Genomic DNA, 12,184 nt, shown 5'->3' on the forward strand with positions numbered 1-12,184 from the left:
CTATAGGGTAATTGACTCAGTTAATGTTTCTAAAAAGGGGGTGAGACATAAGGAAGTTATTATTGCAAGATTGAGAATAGGACATACATTTCTGAACAGTAGTCTCTTTGTTTTAGGAAAACATCAGAATGGATTGTGTTCTGGAGCTGGAGACAGTGCATCATGTTATAATGTCCTGTAAAAACTATGATTCCCACAGACAAGAGTTGTTTTTAGATTTGAGAGAGATTGGAGTAGAAGATCTGTCTCTGAAAGGTATTTTAGAAATAGGGTCAAGTGGGAGGGGAAAAATAATTTAAGTTTTTAATGGATACTGGTTTTAATGGATACTGGATACATATACTGGTTTAGAATATAGTGTAATGCATTAAAAGTCCTGTAGATGGCAGTAATGCAACTAGTTGGATGCTAGCTGCCGTTAAAATCCAAAGAAGAAGAAGAAGAAGAAGACTATTTTTTTAGGTGTTTGGGTACACTTTCGTGTAGTCTGATATGAAATGGGTCTTAAATGTTCCTCTTTGGGGGGCACTCTGACTCTGCCATGAATCATGTTCCTAAAGCAACCGAAGATAGTGGGAGCGGAGTGATGTTGAATTTTCATTTATTATTGGTAGCAGTTCACCAATAACTTGTAACTTGTCCAGTTATTTCTCTAAGGACTTTATTGATTATGGGATGTGAAGCCACTGTATAACATATAATTAATGTAAATCCTAAAAAAGGTTAATGATGGCGTGACTTAAGACATTGCACCGGATCTAAATAGTCTTCGTCAAATGACGCAAGGGAAGTTGTGAACAATCACAGTAGATTCGCGCGTTTGGAGAGAGTTGGCGCGCCTTGTAAGCTTGGCACAACAGACACTTTGCGTAGGAACACAGTGTCAGCGAACATTAACTTTAACATTTTGTCCTTTCGCCATTAATATTTACAGAAAACATGGATGTTGTTCTAACAGAGGGAGCAATAGAGGTACGTAATTCCCCCCCACACATTTATTGTCTTTCTGACTATTTTATTCCAGAGTTGAAAACCTGCTGAACATAACAATTTGGTGCGAAGTGCTAACATTTACCAACGTGGTAAACAGGACATGCACGTTAATTAAGCTCTTCAAATGAACAAGTTTTGGACAAAAAATATTATTTTTGTTATGACTGCTATAAACGTAAATGGTGTTCATACTGAACCTGACAGTTGATAGAATGAAGACACTTTTGGCTAACGTTAGCCAACGTTCCTGTTAGATGCGTAACCTAGCTAAGAGAGTGGACCAATGCTAAATTTAACTGTACGCTAGATGCCTTAGCAGTGAAAGCCCAAAGTACAGCTTGCTGTGTTCGAATAGTATCTCAAGTCTTTGCACTATAGTTATGGCAACACTGATAGCATAGTGTAGCTTGCTAAGTTTGCTAACAGATACCTGAATTGCTTGGTCGCTGCCTAGCTATCGTTAGCTAACTGTTACTAATGCAGCTCAAGTATAAGCTCATGTTGACAAGTCTTATTGTAGCTAACATCTAACTATGGGTAATTGTACAAATATATCCTCATGAGGGCTGCAATAGCATCGTCGTAACGTTATCTGAGGGGAAAAGCACCGCTCCCCTTGCGAACTTAACGTATTCGTTCTTGGCCTGGCCATGAAATAGCCCGGAAAGTTGTACTAGAAACACAATCTTACCTTGAATGTCTTCTGTCATATCAGTATTTGCGATGCTGCTAATGGAGTCATTGTAGCAATCAATGACAATTCAATGCAGTGATTTGGCAGTGATGTTCCTGGATTCCTTTTTGTTTACCAGGCTCTGACTAAAGGCCAAGATGTCAGCAGCCCAGTTTTGCAGTTGGTGGTGAGTAGGCTACCTCACAATTAATTTCCTTTTCCTGCACTGCATACTACTGTCCTGCTTTTCTTTTTTTTTTTTTTTACTGTCACACGTGTAAAGTAATCTAACATTCCTACATTGTCATGTAGTAACATTTTCTGTGGGTTTAAAGTGCATCACTTGTGTCATGAAGGTTTGCCTCATTCTGCCTACATGTCTCTGCCATGCACATAGCTATTGTTCTTTTGTTTGGCAGAATATTCGCAAAATCGATGGAGGGAATGGACCGGCCCGCTTCCGCCTCATGATGAGCGATGGACTGCACACTATGTCCTGTGAGTGTCTTTGTTCCTGTTAAAAGACAAACAGTTATACCTCCAGCCTCGTAATACTCCTGTAAGAGAGCCCTGACATATGTGATGGTGCTGTGTTACCACGTAGCATCCTTGTGCTACACACTACTTTTAGTAATGGCTTTGTTTTAGGTCATTCAGGTGCTTACACTGTACAAAATGGACTACCTAGTAGATGAGGTTATTAAGGAGGCAGCACTTTCTGTCATATCAACAGACCCGCCCTAGAAATGTAGGGTAAATATAGTTTTGCTATATTCAGTCTTATATTGCACTCAGAAAATCCTCCATAGAAATGCATGGGGTTGCCGTTGTCTACACATATCCCATCCCTTCCTTGGCAAAATGTCGACATGTGAATACATTGAGCCAATCATGTGGTGTGATGTGAAGACATCTTCCCAATCATGTGTTGTGAACTCGCCGCTGGAGCAAGATTGGTGTCGTGAAGCCTTGCGCACGCACATTTCTGCTGAATAGGATGCCCTATGAGTGCCCAAAAAGCGTTGCTATATGGCCGCCGAGTGGAGGGACTTGCCTAAAAGGACTTTGGTAGCACTGAGATTGTCGGGTTCCTCCACATGTTTGTTTTTATGCAGGGTTTAAGTGCCCCTGGCCTGCCAGCAGGAGGTAGCATCTGTGAAGTTGAGTGCCAAAACATCAGAGGGTACAAAATATCCCAAGAAGAATCGGTTTCATCCTCCTCATGTGGTCCAATTTAGCCAGAAGTTAGGATGACCCGTTAGCTCGTACATAACTTATGACAACTCGGGCACCTATTAAGCAGCAATTTTGTCTTTGTTGTTTGTCTCAAGAAGAACCTTGGCTTAGTGAACTGGGATGGATGTGTGTCATGTTTCAGTCTGTACAGTTTCACAGTTGCCCGAGATGACACCTGTGTGCATGAGATGGCGATCTCTATTGTGACTAGGGTTGCAAAATTCCGGGAATTTTCAAAGTTGGAAACTTTCCATGGGAATTAACGGGAATATATGGAAATTAACAGGAAATAATGGGAATAAACTGGGAATTTTTAATATGGCAAGTTAGTCTATAACAGGAAACTTAAATGTAGTGGACAAAACCCCATCTTGCAGCATAATATTAGTTAAAACAACCTGATTTAATGCAATTTTCAGTCAAATTTCTACCCTGCACATACGTCAATCCCATGCACACAGCAATCAGCATAGGCTACTAGACATAAAGGAAACCTATGGTGTGTTCATTCATGTGCATGGGGAAAATACATTCCCAGTGAAAATGTCATCTCATGTGGGAATAACTGGTGTGAAACTGGGGGAAGTTTGCAAACGGAGTTGCCCAGTTGTTGGCTTATCGTCACTTTTGTCCTCAATACGAACAAACAAATCATATCGCTTATTATGAAACAAAATGTTAATGTTTGTATATGAAACAGTATGAATTACCAAAAATTCCCAGTTAATTCCCGTAAATTCCCATAATTTCCTTTAATTCCATGAAAGTTTCCAATTTGGAATATTCCCAAAATCCCCCAGCTTAACTTCCCATGGAAAGTTTCTGGAAATTTACCGGAAATTTCCGCCCTTTGCAACCCTAATTGTGACTGATTTTGTCTCTGCTACAGCTTTTATGCTCTCAACACAGCTCAACCCAATGGCAGAACAGAACCAGCTGGCGCCCAACTGTGTGTGTTTGCTGAAGAAAAGTGTGACCAACGTGCTCAAAGATGGACGGTAATAGCTGTGGTTGCTCTCTCTTTTTTTTTGTGCTGCAGGTCATTTTTATGTGTAACTTTTTTCTTTTTTTTTTTACCGAAGCATGACATATGGAGATCAGGAAATGGCATCGTAATGCAATTCTCATAATTCATTAGTAATGACACGTACACTTTTTCATACGTTAACAGATTCGTCTTCATGGAAAGGAAGAATTCTATGTCTGTCTGATTTCTTAGATGTGTTTTGGGACTATTTGTGTACCATGTCTTTGTGAAACTTTTTTGTAAGGTTTCTCTGTATCCGAACTTCTGTATCTGAAGTATCTCTGATAATATTGTGTAGTGTTTTTTGCATATGGATTGATTGCATTCTCATCCCCCCCCCCCTCCCCTCTTGAACCCTTGTGCAGACGTGTCGTGGTGGTCCTAGATGTAGAAATCATAAAAATGGCCGAGGAGGTTGATGGTAAAATTGGTGAACCTACCCCCTATGTTGAAGGTATGAAGCCAGCAGGGTTAAAACATGTTGTTTATTTTCTACTGTACAACCGATGACTATTTTGCCCTTCCCCACTGAGGCACTAGAGAGGCTCTTATGACTCCTCTGTCCTTTCTCTGTCCTCCCTGAAATAGTGTGTGTGTACTGAAATAGTGTGTGTGTTTCCCCCACATTCCCATCCTGTAGGTCAGGCAAAGGCCCCACAGTCCGCAGTTCCTACCCCTCCTGTCCGCCCTTTGCAGTCCCAGAATGGAACTGATGGTAAATGACAAATAAGCCTCTGCTTGCTATTCCTCCATTTTGAGATTTGGATGGAAGTAGGTTGTGTTTTTCTGTGCAAAAAAAAGTTGATTTATTTTAAGTTATTTGTTGTCCGGTTATTGGACCTCCTTGAAGTTTTTAATTCATCTGAAATGTAGAGAAAAAAAATGCCTGAAGCACAACTATTAATTTTGCATAATATGGGGTCAGTGTGTGTAGGGCACTGTGTTGACCATCAGGTGGCAGCATATAGGCCTGTAGCAGAATTGGAATTAAGTCGCCTCCTTTGGCTGCTTTGGTCCATTACATTGTGTGCAGCGATAGCTCACTGTTTGTATTGATTAAAAGATCAACTAGTGAGATTGGGCTATCACACTGGCTAGAAGTGTGGGGAGGGGGATCAATTCGGTTGAGTATTGTGATAATTTCAGGTTTTGTGTTGAATCACATTAAATGTTTTATTGATCGTTCATCCTTGAATTATTAGTACCCTCTACATTGTATATGTCCATTAAAGCAATTGATAGCCTGTAAGGATAATGGAATTGAATGGAAATCCACCATTTTGCATTATTTTTGATTTGCCGTCATTGGTATCATTCTCTGCCTTTTGTCTTACCATTCATCATTGAGATGCCCAATTCAAAATTAGGAGAGGAGGCCCACAGAATTACGATATATTATATAACTAAGCTCATGAAATTGTGGCTATAATGTGGTTATTAGCTATTTTTGACTAGTGATTGGAAGTGCAGGATATTTTTGAGGAGATTTGCAATTACGTTTGTCCTAGATTTTCCATACATTTAAAACCAGACCGCCAGATGTATTAAATGCCACTTTACCAAATTCAACATCTGTTTCACCCCTTTGTCTTTCCTTGTCTTTCAACAGGTATGAACAAGGGCTCAAACAAATCTGCATTTGCCAAAAATCCACTGGTTGCACCCAATACACCAGGAGGCACATCCAAAATTGCCCCCATTGCCAGCCTGAACCCATATCAGTCCAAGTAAGTTGCAGAAATTTCTGCCGTAAATGGGAAAAAAAAGGCACACAATGGAAAATGGAAAAAATGCACACAATTAAACAATGTGACTTGTTGTCTATAAAACAACCGTTAATAAAGTCAGGGCATCTTACTTTAATGGGTCTTTGAACTGCCCACAATCATTCATTAGAAATCACTTAACGGCTTTGAAAAACTTGAAAGTGCATGCTTTGACATTTTCAATCTGGTGATGGCTGTAACATTTCACTGAGTATTGCTATTGTAATGTATTGAAAGTGAGTGAATATTTCTTTGCTCCACAGGTGGACTATTCGAGCTCGGGTTACTAACAAGAGTGGTGTCCGTACATGGAGTAACTCGCGAGGGGAGGGAAAGTTGTTCTCCATGGACTTGGTAGATGAAAGTGTAAGGAACCAATTTATTTATTTTTTACTTTGTGTCACTCTGGGGGAAAAAATTTAGTATATTTGTGATTTGGTTATGGAAGTGAAACATGTTCTGATTCTTTTTCCTAGGGAGAGATTCGAGTGACTGGATTCAATCAGGAGGTGGACAAATTCTACACGCTGGTTGAGCAGGGCAAGGTGAGATTTGCCTTTCCGTTTGTGTGCTTGTTTATACTCCTGTGTGAATTCTTGCATGTAAATGGCAGTAAATAAAAATATGTTGTGCCATTGATTGCTCTGCACATCTAAAGACAAAGCAACGCCTTTACTGTTAGGCCCGTGCTACACCTGGTCCGCAATTGAAGCGCTCCGCATAAGCTAAGAAATTGTTTTAGAAGACTGGTCTAATTTTTTTTTAAAACATAGGCGCCTTTATCACGTGTGGTGTAGCCAGTTCCATTGATTATAGTGGCAGCTAATTGTTACAGGAGACACTTTGCAAATGGAACCCTTCAGTTACATGCCCGGTGTAGCCTTCCTGTTAGACATATACTAGGCAGTGGTTCTTATTGAGCAGTTCAGATTAAATTCATTCTTGCCACTTGCTTTCCCCAGGTCTACTACATCTCCAAGGGCTCGCTGAAGATGGCCAATAAGCAGTACTCGACCTTGAAGAATGACTATGAAATGACGTTGAATGGTGACTCCTCTGTTATCCCTTGCGAGGACAGCCACGATGTGCCCACCTTGCAGTGCAACTTCGTGCCCATCGGAGACCTGGAGGCGCATGACAAGGATGCTATCGTAGGTAAGCAACGGCAACAGGAGGAGAAGGAGAATGAGAGCGGCCTACCGTGACTCCGAGTGGCATGATGGTTATCATTAATAACCGCCTCTCTGCCATAATTACCGCTGGTTGAGCTGTCCCAGCATCTCAGTTACTGTAGATGCAACCAGGGCCCAGGAGGCCCGGGTAATTATAATAGTCGCGATAAAAGTAATATTAATAATACTGATGACAGTAATGGCCTGTGGCGCAGATTGACTTTGGTCCCACTCCCATACCCCTACCCTCCCTTTCCCACTCTCGCATAGCTTTCTTGCGAGTTGAGAAGAAGGCGACTCTTGTCACCGGTGAAATTAGGAGGTAATAAGCATGGTGGTAATTATCATAATGGCGACTGGAGCATGTAGTGCATCGGAGCTGTCTCGCGGTGGGACCCCAGCACCATGTCGCCGGCGATTAGAGGAAGTCAGCTTAATCATGGCCAAATGAGTCACAACAATGTGGGATAAGAGATTTTTTTTTTTTTTTCTGAAGACGGCAGCTTGGGGTGTGCGCCGTACAGAGCTGCGGTGGTGGCGGCGTGTGCGTCTGGATTGGATTGTATGCTTCTCGTGTGTGGGTTTTAAGTGCGTGCATATGCATCACGTCTCAGAGAGGTCTTCAGAGCCAAGCGGCAGGTGGTCGCAAAACCTGACGAGTCTTTATGCCACCAATACGACTGCTGGCTTCCCCGTGGCTTAGGCATGTTTACACAGGGTGTCACCAGAGCTCAGGGGATTGTGACAGCCATGCTCCGAAGGTGTTGAATTTACAAGTAAAAGTACAGCACTACCAGGATCAGGTTTAATTTTGAATTATTTACTGTCTTAGGGAGAATGTGGGTCTGTAGTGCTAACAGCACTCTTGCTTTGAACCTCACTCTCGTCCTTTTTTCCAGATGTGATCGGTGTAGTCAAGACCGTGGAGGACGTGACTCGCATCACCACCAAAAACAGCCGTGAGGTGTCCAAGAGGAATGTCCACCTGATGGACATGTCTGCCCGAGTCATCACCCTCACCATGTGGGGAGCTGAGGTGAGTCCACCAACAGTGGCATCAGAGGTGGACATCCTGGCTTCAGAAGATAAAAGGTTGTTTCAACCTTTCCCAAAATGGCTGATTCTAATTAGCACAATTCCTCAGTCGGATAGATCAGCAAATTAGTGAAATCGCCTTAAGTGCACAAGCAGAAAAAGGAATACATGACAGGAATACATGTCTTTTACTTTCTGAAACCCAGGTTGTTCCCTACTGCCCAGCATGCATTAATGCTCTAGCCTCTGAGATTGAGGGGATGCCAAAGCTGCACAGTTCTCCCGTCCTGAGCTTAAACCAGCAAACGGCTCGTGCTGTTATGGGTTTTCTCCTTCCACTTGTCCTGTCAGAGAAGGTGGCATCAGTCAGTAGTTAGGGGTTCTGACTCATGCTGGTAAAGCAGAGGGAAGCAGAAGGGGTGAAGGCAGAGGAGGAGTGGGAAGTTAGGGAGACAGAAAGAGCCAGCCCACCCCACCCCTCTCTCCGCCCCCTACCTGTCCAGCCTGGCAGTCTAATCCGGAAGCCTGAGTAAACAGCACCACATGTGGTGTGTTTGGGGGGGGGGGGTGCTGTAGATGGAGCGGTAGTGGGCCCCTGCATGTTTGTGGAGCTGGGCCACACAGGGACGGCGTGCAGGTTGCCACCACCATCCTTTCATTGCGCCGAGCAGCAGGAGCGTCGGTTTTGTGTTTGTTTGGCAGTCTCTGCTTATCTGGTGGGATTTGCAGGAGGCAGTGTGATGTGTGCTGCATAAAGAGCGATTTAAAATAGCAAGAACCTGCGCGTCAACTCCTATCTGATCCACTGACTCCAGTCCTTGGCTCACCCTCTCTCTGTACATATATTTTATTTATGCAGAAGGAGACGGTGTGTGGCCCAGATGCAGTGTGTACATTTTGCAGCTGTTCTTATATCTTTCTCTCCCGCTCTCCCTCTTTCTCTTCCTCTCATCTCCTATCCTTCACTCTCACCCTGTTTATGTTTATCTCTCTCTCGCCCCCTCTCTCCCCCCCCTCTCTCCTTCACAGGCAGAGACTTTTGATGGCAGTGGGCAGCCCATCCTGGCCATCAAAGGGGCACGTCTCTCAGATTTTGGTGGCCGCTCTCTCAGTACCCTTTTTAGCAGCGTGGTCATGGTGAACCCAGACTTGCCAGAGGCCTACAAGCTGCGTGGCTGGTGAGTAGTTGGTGCATGTTGCCAGCTTTAGGCATAAACTGGGGTGTGATGTTAATGGAATTGACCTAGCGTTGCCCTTTGTTTATTGGCTTCTGGTCCTGCATGTTACCCTTTGAGTTGGTTTGCTGAGCTCAAGGCATTATACCATTGCCTAACAGAAAAACATTTATGATGATGAATACTACCAGGCCTCATACAACATTCCCATTACATGCATCAATAACCTGGACATTTTCTTGATCGTTGATCTATATTAGGGATGCACAATATATCGGCGGCCGATAAGTGAAAAAATGTAAATATTATTATTGTTCCGACAATGGAATTTTGGGGCGATAATTTGCGCTGATATTTGCCCTAATTTCTCAACTACGTAAGGCCCGTCTGGCTACACGCTACATGAGCTTGGTTGGCTACTTCTTCCTCAAAATAATGTCATCTGTGTGGATGTATTTCCTTTATTCAATTACCCACAGTTGAAACTATACATAAGTATATATGTATATATGTACTATACCCAGCTTCTAGCCGTTTATCTGTGTTGAACGTCACGTTCACTTAAAGGAGCAACACATAGGCCTAAGCTACTGCTATTTCTGCTGTACCATTGACTTGACTATTATGATTTCTGTCTGTCATTGGTGGTAGGTAAATTTACTGCAATTAAATTATGCTTATAAAATGTTGTCCCCAATAAATTTTTCACATTTGTTTTTCAAGAGTAATATTATCGGTTATCGTATCGGCCACAACAAACCGATAAATATTGGTTATCATTATCGACCCTAAAATTCCATATCTGCATCTATATTGGCTCATCTCACATAAAATATACATGTTGGAGTGAATGGGGCTACAGCTATGAATTATTTTAGTATGGATTATCTTTAGTTTTGAAAAGACTGATCAAGATTACACAGTTTTGAATGTTGTTGTTGGCCCTTGAAAGTTACCATTCAACCAGATGCATATAGTCGACTGCCTTTAGCTGGGGGGGAAACTAACTCTGGTTGCTACTCGCTACAATAACCCATTCACTTGACACACTATTGAAAAAAACTCCTTGTTTACTTCCACATTTTCATCTGCCTCTCCCAATATTTTATGAGAAGCACTTAAACAATTAGCGTTTAGTCTCTGAAAAGTTGTGCTCATTCCTGCTGATGACGGCCATAAGCAGTGTCGCGTTATGGGGCAGTTTGTTTTGCCTGCACGCTGTGCGCACACCCTGCACCAGGTCCCGCTGAGAGAGTGTGTGTGGCTCTGCAGCTGTAGGGCTAAAAATGACTTCCTGAGGCCCCCAGGAGAGACCACGTGCTGGCGCTTTAATGACGAAGATTTCCTTCATTAGCAAATTAGTATATGTGAGGGTACCGAGAAGGATGCTCTTCAACTCAGGCTTGCATATAAATGCAAATGGATTTTAATCCTCTGTTAAGATTTTTTGGTGGGAGCCCCCACGGGATGAGTGTGCACTCAACGAGGAGATAAATTGAGTCTGTTGTGATGTGTTTAGCATTTTCTCTTTCTGATTTTTTTCCTTTCTGTCTCTGGACATTTTAAAATATATGTCTGCTTATGTGGTTGGCCCAGGGTATGTAATGGTAGACGACATACCGGGGGAAGGAACTGGTTTGCCGAACACGTGGCAGCGATTTTAAAATGTCAGCCACTATCACGGGAAAACAGAACTTCTCTTATTCCTTGAAGACACAGTTAGTTATATTGGCTGCGCCTGCGAAGGAATTGTAAAGCAGTTATGACTCATTCTTTCATCTTCTCCCTCCTTGCTCTTTCTCATGCCAATTCTGCTGTTCATTTCCCAGATCATGGCACACGCTGTTTACCACATCCAAAAATAAGTACACGGCTGCCTCGTGTTTTCCTCAGCGCCGAGCGCTGGTTGTCGGAACGGCGGTTACTGCTGCAGCTTGAACAGAACTCTGGCCGTGTTTTGGATCGCGTGTGGGCATTGTGCCTCGGCTTGTAAGGACTCGGTGATGGATTGGGGAAGAGGAATGAAGCAGACTGTATGAAACAAGGCAGCATTTAGGTGCCTTAGCAAAGGACCACCTTCCTCGTCCGTTTACTCTTATGTCCCATCCCCCACCCTCCTTAACCTGTTCCCTGTCCTTTGAGTGTCATTGGAGTTGCCCTTTCATCTTCGGCGTTTACGTTGCTTAAGCCAACAGCTGGTTAGGGCTGTCTGCTCGATTTTATTTCACCCTCCGTGCAAGATGCGATCGATAGGTCTTTTGCTTCGTTCGCTCACCTCGCCATGACACTGGACCCTGTCCCTCAGGGAAATCCCATGAAAGCCACGAGTAATTGGGCCCCTGCACATACCAATTACAATTTATTTTCTCCCACGTATCGAACACGGTGACGAGATTAAACTAAAAATGTTCTCCCTCTTCATCGTACTCTTTTCCTTTATCGTTCAACGTCCCCCTTCCTTTGCATTTTCAGATTTCTCTTTCAAAATCAGCTTTTGGTAATTATTTTATGGAGATCTGAGGATTTGATCTCTATAATGAGGGCACTAGAATGTGCCTGTGCACACCAGGTGGTTGCAGCGGGGTAGAAAGTCGCCCTAATATACTCCCAATCTCTGTGCTTACCCAATCCTTCTCCCTCCGGCTGCAAGCCCTCTTGTGCCTCCCCTCCATCCCCTAAACTGCCTCTTTTTATTTGTTTCTGTTGGCTACTCTGACATGGCTTGGAGCTCAGGAAGGCTTTTAAATTTAAATAATCATCTCAGGTGGGCTAGGGTGATGGGTTGCTCTCTCTCTTGGGCCTCCGTTTAATGAGGCTTTTCCAGATCTCTCCGGAGGCACTTTCCTTGCCACCAGTGAGTGTGAGGAGCATGTTGCTGCAGGAGCTCTTTGCCTTCCAGGGGTCTTTCTCCTCACATGGAGAGCCAGAGATAACGAGCTATTAAATGTAGTGGACCCCCCCCCCACCTCCTCCCCTTCTTATTTCGTTGTTACCTCCCTCAGTCTCTCTCTGGTGCTGCACGGCTAACTGACCTGCGTCCTCCAGGAGTGGAGCGCTCGTTGTGGAGGCTGCAGTGTCCCGTCAATTAGCCGTTAAAAAAAAACAGC

The 12,184-nt window shown here is 43.4% G+C and overlaps 1 protein-coding gene across 2 annotated transcripts in view; it reads left to right on the top strand.

Moving 5' to 3' along the window:
- Positions 1 to 539: 539 nt before the first annotated feature.
- The window catches only part of rpa1 (replication protein A1), a 33,802-nt gene continuing 22,157 nt past the window's right edge, over positions 540 to 12,184 (top strand). The window contains exons 1-13 of one of the 2 annotated variants that reach the window (XM_076282189.1): positions 540 to 842; positions 935 to 972; positions 1,806 to 1,853; positions 2,086 to 2,164; positions 3,792 to 3,900; positions 4,295 to 4,383; positions 4,570 to 4,644; positions 5,539 to 5,656; positions 5,959 to 6,061; positions 6,172 to 6,240; positions 6,658 to 6,850; positions 7,767 to 7,903; positions 8,932 to 9,080. In XM_076282189.1, the coding sequence (XP_076138304.1) occupies positions 940 to 972; positions 1,806 to 1,853; positions 2,086 to 2,164; positions 3,792 to 3,900; positions 4,295 to 4,383; positions 4,570 to 4,644; positions 5,539 to 5,656; positions 5,959 to 6,061; positions 6,172 to 6,240; positions 6,658 to 6,850; positions 7,767 to 7,903; positions 8,932 to 9,080 (1,202 nt within the window). In that variant the 5' untranslated portion in view covers positions 540 to 842; positions 935 to 939. Of the gene's footprint in view, positions 973 to 1,805; positions 1,854 to 2,085; positions 2,165 to 3,791; positions 3,901 to 4,294; positions 4,384 to 4,569; positions 4,645 to 5,538; positions 5,657 to 5,958; positions 6,062 to 6,171; positions 6,241 to 6,657; positions 6,851 to 7,766; positions 7,904 to 8,931; positions 9,081 to 12,184 lie in introns of both variants that reach the window. The other variant, XM_076282188.1, reaches the window with a different exon arrangement.

The sequence above is a fragment of the Alosa pseudoharengus genome, unplaced genomic scaffold (assembly GCF_046254945.1).
Source record: "Alosa pseudoharengus isolate Yale_2024_CS ecotype anadromous, Long Island Sound unplaced genomic scaffold, YU_APseudo_1.1 YU_APseudo_1.1_scf_13, whole genome shotgun sequence".
NCBI classification, from domain to species: Eukaryota; Metazoa; Chordata; class Actinopteri; order Clupeiformes; family Clupeidae; genus Alosa; species Alosa pseudoharengus.